General features: G+C 41.3%; 1 protein-coding gene across 1 annotated transcript in view; it reads left to right on the top strand.

Moving 5' to 3' along the window:
• The window catches only part of pitpnab (phosphatidylinositol transfer protein, alpha b), a 23,443-nt gene extending 14,722 nt beyond the window's left edge, over positions 1–8,721 (top strand). The window contains exons 8-12 of the mRNA XM_042093081.1: positions 787–864; positions 2,223–2,333; positions 2,725–2,847; positions 3,975–4,057; positions 5,423–8,721. Coding sequence (XP_041949015.1) covers positions 787–864; positions 2,223–2,333; positions 2,725–2,847; positions 3,975–4,022 — 360 coding nt within the window. The 3' untranslated portion in view covers positions 4,023–4,057; positions 5,423–8,721. The remainder of the gene's footprint in view (positions 1–786; positions 865–2,222; positions 2,334–2,724; positions 2,848–3,974; positions 4,058–5,422) is intronic.
• The last annotated feature ends 2,695 nt before the right edge of the window (positions 8,722–11,416 follow it).

The following is an 11,416-nucleotide window of genomic DNA, read 5'->3' as shown; positions in this document are numbered from 1 at the left end:
CATTATTCTCTGTAATCTGAAGGTCTTTGATAAAGTCTCATATATCACCATTTGTGGTAACGAAGGCATTTGTGAGGTTATCATATATGTCCATTTTGGATTGGTTATGATTTAACCTTAAGCAATGTGTCATAAGTAAGAGTGGGATTTGGATTGGTAAAGGCCTATGACTCGGCCTGTGTACACAAGGCTACAGGCTGAGGGGTTTGTCATTAGTTACAAAGCTTGTGGCATATGTTACCTGACAATACACTTTTAGGATTTTATGTTGCTGTTTGTCTTACAGCTTTTGCCTATAGCTTACACGCTTTTTGTTCATTATGTCAAAACTCTACACACAATCAAGTAAGACATAGGGACCTGTGTGTAAGTTTAGGTATTGAGGCTCTGGTCTAAGCATTTGTTTTTAGTGTTCAAGCAATGGGCAAAAACTATAATTCACCTGTCTGACAGTTTCGCTTTTCGCCACACGGTAACGTGGATAGCTGAATTCTGCAGATGTTCCCATGGTGATCACATGATTGCATGAAGACTCACAGGTAGCCTATGTGTTATTGTAAAGCGAATAGAAAGCATCTTTTCTATGTCATGTTTATGTTACCTATCGGACGTGTTTGATTTTTGGAAGAGGAAAAAAATTTGGCCGACCCCCTGCATTACCTCCGCGGACCCCTGGTTGAAGATTACTGTGTTATAATGTTAATGTTGTGATGTGTTAGCTGGTGGCTTTTTGAGTTTGACTGCTGTTCTGTCATTGCACCACGTACCCCCTGCGACTCTCTCCAGGACTACAAGCCTGAGGAGGACCCTTCAAAGTATAAGTCGGTGAAGACCGCCCGAGGACCACTGGGGCCTGACTGGAAGGTAAGCTGCTGCTCTTCCCTATCTCTTTGCCCTTTATCTGTTGTGGAGAGAGTTTGCCATGAAGCCACCACATGCGTTTACCCTTTGTGCCTTTAAGTTGGGTTTGTTTCTGTTTATGAGACACGATCCGCTGATTAGGCAGAAGAGAGCCGCTGCACAGCTGCTGCTGTAAGAACGACATCCTTGTGTGTGAATCCCGCTGACTTGACTGTCCACTGCTGCCCAGAGGCAGATTGCTCGATCGCTCCTCTTTAAGAACCTATCATTGAAAGCCAGAGGCATTGATAACTGCATTTGGCAGTCGGTCTGCGGGAGCAAAGAGAAACCTTGGCCAAACACTGATAGTTGACTGACTGCATGGTTCCATGTTGTATCGTCTCAGGAAGTCAGTTCTTAGTTAATTGATATACTATGCTCTTATGTGCATGTAATTTCATGATGTACTTGAGATGAGGGATAACGCTTGGGTTTGGTTCAGTAAGGGGTAATGGTACGTATTTATGTAACAAATACACAGGTAAATATGTATCAATATGTATTCAGCAAGTACTATTTAATTATATTTTCAATATTTAATAAGTGGGATCAGCAATTATAAGCTATTTAAGCCAAAAAAACTATGAAATAACATAAGCAGGAACAACAGAGGAAAATGTTGACTAATATAGACAACACAAGGAGAATGCCTGGGGCAGTTCATTTAAGGAGCTCTAATAAAGGGCCGGACAAAAGAAAACAACATTTGCTTCTTGCCCAATATTATTTGCCTGTCATCTGAAGATGTTATCACGTGTAAAACACACAGATAAATTAGCCACACTGTGGTCACATCCTCCAAGAGCAGCATAGCAAACTGTTACACACAAACAACAGCACAGACTGCTTGCCTCACCATTAGCAATAATGGCTAAATCAAGCGTGACATTTCCTAACATTTGAGAGTCAAGCAACATTTAAGGAGCAACCATCTGCAAGGCTGTTATGAAAATAAAAGAAGGGCCATGTTTAAAGGTTAAACCCTACTATAGAGGAAACAGGGTGGAACAGCCGGTACTGAAATACTATCAAATACTCCATAGACTGGATGACACATACATCACACACAGGCATAGGGCCAGGCAGGGACTGCCATTTAGATGCTCAGGCGTGTCCATTATGTAAGTGTGCAGGGTTTGTTAGCATGCAAAATCTGTCATTTGGTTTAATATGTTATCTGAATGGCTTCATCCATATTTAAACACAGTGTGTGTGTGTGTGTGTGTGTGTGTGTGTGTGTGTAATGTATGTATTGACATGTTGTGTACAGCTAGAGGATTGGCCTTGTTTTTCATCATTTGTTTGTATTTTTAAAAACACAGAAAGAGCTGCCTAAAAAGACAGACTGCCCACACATGTGTGCTTACAAACTGGTCACTGTCAAGTTCAAGTGGTGGGGACTGCAGAACAAGGTGGAGAACTTCATTCAAAAGGTGAGGAAAGAGGAAAGACATTTATTCATTCAGCTGACGCTTTTACCCAAAGCCACTTCCAAGGTCCAATAAAGGTACAGGGACAGAATGTACAGATGTGTGAATTACATAGCCTCATTGTTTCCATATGTGAAATGTGCTTGTCTTCTTGCCATTGTCATTATTGGCCTCTGTCTCATTCACTCCTTCTCTCCATCTCTAACGTTATCACTCTGCCTCCTTCCTCTGTCTGTCTCTTAATATCCACCTTTGTCTCTTTCTCTCTGCCTCCCTCTCTCTTTATCTCTTTTTGTCTCTCCCGCCTCTCTCTCCCTTTCTTTATATCCTTGACTCCCTGTCTCCCCCTCTCTCTCTCTCCTTCTCTATCTCTTTGCCTATCACCCTCTCACAGCAAGAGAAGCGCTTGTTCACTAACTTCCATCGGCAGCTCTTCTGCTGGATCGACCGATGGATTGAGCTTAACATGGACGACATCCGGCGAATGGAGGAGGAAACCAGGAGGGAGCTGGACGAGGTGAGCGGGTTAACGAGTAATTGAGGTGGTGGGTGTGGTGGTGCAACTGGCTACAGCGCCCTGACTATATTCGCACCCACGGGGACACACGTTCAAGTCCGACCCGGGTCACTTCCAGATTCCACCCCATCTCTCTCTCCCACTCACTTCCTGTCTCTCTCTTCACAACGTTTTTTTTTTATAAAAGTAGGTTTTAGCAAGGTAAGTATACTGAGGATATGAACAGAAACACCAAAAGCAGCTATAGATTGTAATCCATATAGACACATACATATATCTTAACTCTTCGAGACATGAACTGAGCATTTTGTGCAAGTTACATGCTTTTGCAGGTAATCCACTGTGGTACAGTTTGCACGTACTATTGTGCAAACGTTTATAATGATTTGATAAATGCACCAGAGCGACTGAGAAAAACTGTAAGTAAAACAAAGTAACAGTAGCCTTGTTGGTCATTTAATTTGCTGTGAAATAGAGGTAGAAATAGCCGGAGCCCCAGGTGAGCCTGCTGTAATAAACCGTCTCATCATGGTGCTGAGTGGGTGTCTGGCACGGTACCAGCAGGTCGAAATAAAATACAATCGATCTCGAATTGGAACCGAGCCTCTAATAGATTCAAACGCAACTAAAATACAGCACCTAGAAAAGGACAGAACAGAAGACTTGAACCTCAGAAAGCAGAATGTCTTCCATTCTTTCCCTGAACTAGTTTATTATTTCACAGGTTACTAGCATTCGAGCTGACCAGTCACATGCCCCCTGCTGTGCAAAATTAAAATTGCATTTCGCTGTCACTACAGTTCTTGTGAAAACCACTGAGGTATCACAGTGTTGACCCTTTGACCCATGGTGACCCTTTGAAAATGTATTCACAGTCCTTCTTCTGTCTGTGATTTGTGTTAATTAACAGACACTGCGAAGATTGGCTCAAAAAATAGAAAAGAGAATGAGGTTAACTTTGACCTTCTGTTCCTGGGCATTCAACAGGAAGTTACAAAGATAATGACTGTGATGCAATGTCTTATCTCCCTCTTTGTCTTTATTAACCCCCCCCACTCTCTCTCTCCCCTCCCTCTCTATCTTCTTTCTCTCTCTCTGTCTTTTCTCTCTCTCTCTCTTTCTCCCAGATGAGAGTGAAAGACCCAGTGAAAGGAATGGTCGCTCTTGAGGACTGATGCAGGACCTTGCAATGCTGCTGCTGACAATGATGGTAACTGGTTACTGTCCGTTTCACATCTGCTCTATTTGGTGCCACAGCAGGCTAGTGGTTTTATAGGCAGCCAGGCTCAGTGCTTTTCTCATTCAGATGGTGACATAAATATGTTCTACATTAGAAATGTGTTTCCAAGAAGCCCATATATATATATATATATATATATTTTTTTTTTTATTTTTTTTATAAAAACAGCCATACAAAACAATAACTTTATCGACCATAGGAGATATGTAGCACCATGACCACATTGCACATATGACTATTACTATGACAATAATACTATGATGATTATTATTACTATTTGTATTACTATAATTATTACTACTGTAGTATTATATCATTACTACTAATAGTACTATACCTCCATCATTACATTGTGGTTGGCAATGCATTTGCCTGCTTGCAAATGTGCTTTTTAGAGCCTGCCTCCCCATTGCATCATGATGCTCCTACTGCCCTTGTGGAGGTGATGATTGTGGGGTGCAGCCTCTTACATTGCTCCTCTCCTCTCGTCTCCTCTCCTCTCTAAAGCACAGCTTATTTATAGGTGACTGGAGGGGCGATCAATAATGCAACATTAATCCTTGTGAGAAGCTCTTCTAGCCGCCCCGCTCGCTGGCCCACCTCTAGGGCCCCATGTGACCATTTCCTCTACAGCATTGAGCACTTTGTTGAGATGGCCAGATCACCAGTGGACGCACCTCAGTTACATTTATATAAGACATAATAATATTCAGATCGCAGTGGGACCTTCCGTATGTTTAATTCACTTTGTGCCAGCATCTGACTTTCTGTACACTTACAGGGAGACTAAGCAGGGCACGTAACTGAAGCGTTCTGTATGGCGTAACAATTAGCTTCCACGTTGGTCAATGGTACTAGATAGATAGATAGATACTTTATTGATCCCCAGGGGAAATTCAAGCTACACCAGGCGTGATAGTGGTGCGTACGTTAAAAAAAAATGGTTTTTCCAAAACGATTTTTACGCTCCGCAAACGGACCACTTCAGTTGCAAACCCGGTATAGCCTCCCTGTTATGCTCATATTCTGCTTTTTGTGCACTTACTGTCTTTATTAGAAATGCGTAAACACTGTATATCTAGATACAGCAGACAGGCATGTCCAATGATCATGATGACAAATCATCATATTATATGTAGACTCTTTTACTTTTATTTAACATTTAAAAGCCTAAATACCTAAGCACATATACATTGTATTTTTGTAGTAGTGCTTCAATGCTTGAACTCCTCTTCTCTCTCTCTCTCTCTCTCTCTCTCTCTCTTTCTCTTTGTGTGTGCGTGTGTATGTGCGTGCATGCGTGTGTGTGTTTGCGTGTGTGTGTGTCCTCTGCAGATCAGAACCGTATCTTATGAACACCAGCGGCATCACTCTCCTCAGTGGTCACGGTGAAACACCAACATCATGTCAACTTGGTCCAAGCCCCTGACCCCCGACCCCTCCTCTTTCCTCCTCCTCCTCTTGGCGTGGGCCTCCCACAGGTCAACCATTCCCTCCTGTCACCCCTTCTCGGTTCTAAAACGGAGCACTTCTGATCAAAAATGAGAAACAAATTTTTAAAAAGATAGAAATAATGTTTCAAAGTGTGGAACTGCCTCAGAGTCTCCGCATCCTACAGCAAATAGTTGTTACAGCTAAGCCATCTGTAGCAACCCTATAGGTATTTTAAGATGTCAAACATTTGAAAAAACACATACATATTAGAGATATGAAGACGTCATTTCTTTTTAAAAAGAACAAAACATGTTGTGTGTACATAAAGTATATATCAGATAATGAATATCACGAGAGCTGTACAAACAGGGTTTTTAAAAAAGAAGATTTAAAAGTTTGTCTGTGTATGTTCTTTTGGACCAAGCTGAATCTTCTCAGTGTTAATCTCTGCATTTTATTTTATCATTTTGTTCTGAGTTGTAGTAATATTTCCTTTTATTGTGCTGGCAGATTACACCATTTTCTCACAGTTACATTTAATTTTTTTTCTGTTATCGGTTTCCTTGCTATCTAGTGAACAAAGTTGCTTGTTTCCTATGCGTTGCCTGGCGACCTCTAAACCTTTGTCCAATGTCGTTGTTCCCAGGCTGACAATGTGGTTCTTACTTTAACAGGAAGAATCACATGGTTGCTATGACAAGAGTGTGGGTGTTTGTGTGCACTATAAAGGCAAAGAATAAGTATGTTAATTGTACTATATGAACATACCCTCTTGTACTTCTATTTCACTGAGTTGCAAGTATGTTCTTAATATAGGTGGTGAGTTGTTTTAACCCGTGAGCGTGTTTTTTTGTGTTTTTTTGAGTCTGTGTTTCATCATAGCTAACCCCCCACACCCAACTTGTTTGGACTTATTTGTGCAAACTGATGCTTGGCCAGTTATTTTCCAACACTGCTCCCTCCAGAGCAAAGCCTGGCTGTGGAAGGGTCCGGTCCATGCCACAAGTTCAGAACTGAGCCAGAGTTACTCCAACGAAAGCTGCGTTCTGGGTTTTCTTATCGTTCCCCGTCTGCCTCAGCCCCATGTATGCTCCAGTTACTGTTACGGATAGTGTAAGAGATGGTCGCAGCCTCTAAGACACCTTTCAAGTGCATGGGACACACTAGGTTGGTGGGCTTTTGTTTTGGTCTGTGGACAATCCAGGGGCTGCTAAAGGAGGACTGTAAGCCGGAGACAGTTGGTTAGATAAGACCTAAAGGAAATTAATAGACAAAAGATAACTAAACACAGGTCTGAAATCTTGAAGTCAAACGCCACCCAGACAGGTAGGCTACAGCAGGTCTCCCTCAGCCTGTAGGACGGATTTGTCAGGCAACCACGGAAACCCCAGATTTTCTGTTTTTGTTTTTCTGTTCTTGCTGTCCCTGTGTTACTTAACAAAATCAATATTTGTCTAAGGTTCAGGCGTGGTCCGTTTTGTTGTGGCTTTTTGTGAATAGAAACTCGAAACTTGATATTAGGTGGTGGCTTTACTCCTTTGACCTCGTCTGCCATGACGCATCGCATCGCATTGGACCGAGGGATAAGACGTCATTTATCCAGAAGAGAGCAATAACTTCCCCCTCTCATCCATACGTCCCTCTATCAGTACTCGATATCCAGACTGTCGCGTTGAGAGTCGAGAGCTGACCACGCAGTCAGAGACCCACAGAGTGGCTGACTCACCCATGACTACGGTCAGATCAGAGATACAGAGACGTGTCGCGGGGGACGAGATCGAGGGTCAGTGCTGTGCAAGAAGACCCACTGATGTGCGAGCGAGCGAGTGAGTGTGCGTGTTTTCCAGTAGCACTTGGTCTGTTTGTCTCTCTGCAGTGGGTGTTCGGTTTCAGGGTGTGTTTTTTTTGTTGGTTCGTCTATACATCTTTGATAGCGCTGCATCATCGGCTCCAGATCTCACCCCAGCATCTGCTCTCATTCTCTGGGAGACGGTACGGGAAAAAACAAACAAACAAACAAACAAATCCATTAGCAATATTCACAACTTTATGTCATCCCTGAAAACAAAGAAAGTAAATATAAAAGTGTATGTATTTAATTGTATATATTATATAAATACGTGTAGATGAACATATATATAGGCCAGACTGTCCTGCCAAACAACAGCACATACATACGTTCCCGTCCTTCTCTCCCTCTGTAGTTGCCCTCACGTGTCTGGGGTTCAGGGCCGGTGTGTCGGTATCACTGTTGCTTGTTACCTTGTCTGACTCCACTGGCGGAACTGAGGGCTGGTGCTCAACGTTGACATGGGAGAACAGATATAGCTCAGTGTGTGTGTTCTCAGCCCAGGAGTGGAAGGGAAGACAAGCTGTGTGAGTGATAACGACACATTTTCACTGGCGAGATCCAACGCACCAGAAACTGAGTGTGAAGGATAGTGATGAGCCATTGGCACCAAAGGGAATTAAAATGTGTTTTTGTTTTGGTCTGATTGATTTGTCACATTTTGTTATATAAACAAACAGGTGATATTCCTTTGGTGTGATTACACGTAGAAGACAATGATGTTGACTGAGCCTCTTCCTGATATCTCACTTTCATGCCATGGTCCCTCCCCTTTTTGGCAGGATGATCTCTAAGTATATTTTTGTTCTGAATGTTGTATCTATATGTAAGTCCCTGATCTTACACTATGTTTATCTCACACTGTGAATAATTTCTGCCCTTTACCCCCGAAAAAAAAAACGTTTTGGACACGCACATGAGTATGACTCTTTTAAGAAGAAATGTACCAATAGCAAACAATCAGGTGAACTTCTCTTGTGTCCTTTTAAACAAGGGTCCAAAAAAGATCATTCAGTTAAGTGGATGATTGGACGATTCTAAGAGACACTCACATTGATGTAGCATTGATAGATTTCATAAGCACTGCTGGTAGAAATATGAATCAATTATACCAGAGTTACAAATTTGGTAATTTTTGAACAAATTAAATTGTTTTAAAAAATCATCTCGTCCACTCTCTCCTTCTCTCCTTGTCTCTTTCTCTCTCTCTGTCTTTGCCTCACTTTCTCTTGCCCTCCCTCTCTTTTTTCCTGTCATCTGTTTTGTTTATTTTACTGTGAATTTGTGCCTTTTGTCATCTAATCTTCCAACAAAGCTGCATTGGAGATGTGAAAAAGAAATAAAAAATAACAGTGTGTTGATGACTGTGTATTTATTTTCCTCTTTTCCTCAAAGTGCTGCTAGTTGTACACACAAAATATGACATGCAGTTAGCATGTTTATGTTGGTATGGTATAGTTATTGATAGTATTCTAACGGCATTACATAGGTTTTTTAAGAAAAATTTAAAGATAAATAGTGTTCAATAAGCGGGGAAAAATGTGCTTTTGACAACTAATCCAGTGTAACGAAAGCAACTGCAATGGTATGAGTTAGTAAGAGCCATTGCCTGTGACTGAGTAGCAATTGGGCTCTATTTTGGCAATCTGAAACGCCTGGCCAGAGACACAAGGTTTAAGGTGTGCCTAGTCCACATTAACTAATTTAATTTTGTGATCAGAGGCCAGGCGCATTGTTCAAAAGGGTTGTTCTTATGTTTCTTAATCAGTCATGGGTGTGTTTTGGGTGTAACATCCTTTAAACCAATGAGAGTGACATCTGTCATTCCATTTAATGGCAAGCAGCACAACATCAAACAGCGCATTGGTATTTTGACAGTCAGTAGGCTACATTTGAAGGAATCTGCTTGCACGCAAGACTGTGTATGCAACACAGGAATTCCACTAAACCTTGATTTACTAAAACCCGTGTGTGACTGGCAGGGTATAGCCTACATGCATCTGCACTCGCCTATTTGAACTCATAGGCAAAGTGAAACTAAGTTCACCGTGGTCTCATAGGCAACGACAAAAAAATTCTACAGTTATTTAGCCTACTTTCACTATTGACTGACAAGGGGGTACAATCACAAACAGCCTAAAAAAAAGCAACACTTACCCCAATAATGTTCGAATGACTGAATAAATATACTAAGAATATTTATCCTGCAGACGAGTTGTTTGGAACTTGTTGCTAAGGGCTGCTTACATCTTGTAACAGTGTGTCTTCAGCTGTGCTTTATATGCGCCTTTTGCTTTAGACCAGGTCTTTCTTGGTCAATGGTGTAATGATTTTTAGAGGGTGTAAGATAGCGATTTTTGGATCATGCGCCAGACCACACCCATTTCTTTAATTGTCACACCTGTGGGCACAATGTTCAATTAAAGTGGAGCGCATGGGGAAAAATTCATCACTGAATTGGGTGTAAGATGAGAACAAGCCTTGTGTCGCGCTTAGTGCTGGGGCCCCAAGTTTGAAGTAATTTGATAAGAGTTCTGACTTCTGACTCGAAATCTACCCACATTCACTCATACAGTAGACCCATTTTAACCTGTCCTTTCGTAGGAGGTGGAAAGGTATAAAGTTGAGTTTTATTATGACCGCCGCGCAGCACAGACAGATTTTTTTTTTTTTTTTCGCATGGCCAAATTTCTGTCAAGGATTCCCGGGACACTGAAAGACTGGGGTACACGAAATTTGGTAGGCGTGTAACCCCACATGGATAGCATGGAACCATCGTTTTTCGTTTTGATCTGTAGCCCCCCCACTGGACCCCCGAAAGGAGGGTAGGGCAGACACAGTTTTCTGTGAATATCACGAGAACCGTATGGTTTAGGAGGACCACCTTTTTTTTTGTATGTTGATCTCAAGGGGCCATGTCAACCCATTCCATAACCACTCATTTCATGTATAGCGCCACCTAGTTAAACACAAAAAAGTAAAAATGAGGTGTTGTAATCGCAGGTATCTGTGACCTAACATAGTCAAAACTGCACGAAATTGGATGTGTAGGATTATTATGACACCCTCCGAATGCATGCCAAGTTTCGTGAACTTTCGTTCATGGGGGACCTTACAATAAATTTATGTGTACATTTAGTGACCGTACACCGTACAGTTTTCTGTGAATATCTTGAGAACTGTAGGGCCTATAGGATGACCAATTGTTTGCGTATGTTTGCCTCCAGGGGTCATGTTAACCCATTCCATATGCACACATATGCATAAACAGATACACACGCACACACATACATTCACAGTAATCATACGTATGACACAGTAGACATATGTACGCATGCATGCACATGCACACACACAGGCACATACGCAGGCACACACACAAGCACGCACACACACACACATAAACATGTACACACACACATGCCCACATGATTTTACATGTGAAATCTATGTATCTATGTTTTGGTACTTGTTGTCTAGCAGATATCAGTGAGAATTGAGTGTGCATAGTGCAATTTAGTGAGACAGTTAGAATCATATATGTCTTTCAGCGTGATTTATTTTTGTGGAAAAAATGTGCTGGACTGGGCGGCGGTCATATTTTGTACCGCTCTGCGGTACTTCTAGTTGAACTTATGGCTTACAGTTCCCCTCCAGATCAGCATCTCAAAATGCCATTATTTCCCAAGACAGAGTACACTTTACACGTTTTAAATGTTTGTGTATTCACCTATGCTTAAAACCGTTTTATAAATAATATATTATTATTAGGGCTGTCAATCGATTAAAAAAATAATCTAATTAATTACATACTCTGTGATTAATTAATCTAAATTAATCGCATATATAATTTTTGCTGTGAAAGTATTTTAAATATTTAAATTCAAATGAATCATTGAATAATCAGCATTAGTGACATTAAAGTTCAAAAACTCTTTTATTATTATTTTCACTGTTCAAATAATTGCCATAATAATCTATGATATGACCTAATATGCTGCAGAAATAAATTCAAAAGTGCTTCGGGAAGAAGTACACATACAGTT

The sequence above is a fragment of the Alosa sapidissima genome, chromosome 5 (genome assembly GCF_018492685.1).
Source record: "Alosa sapidissima isolate fAloSap1 chromosome 5, fAloSap1.pri, whole genome shotgun sequence".
NCBI lineage: Eukaryota > Metazoa > Chordata > Actinopteri > Clupeiformes > Clupeidae > Alosa > Alosa sapidissima.
This window is presented reverse-complemented; position numbering and strand designations above follow the sequence as displayed.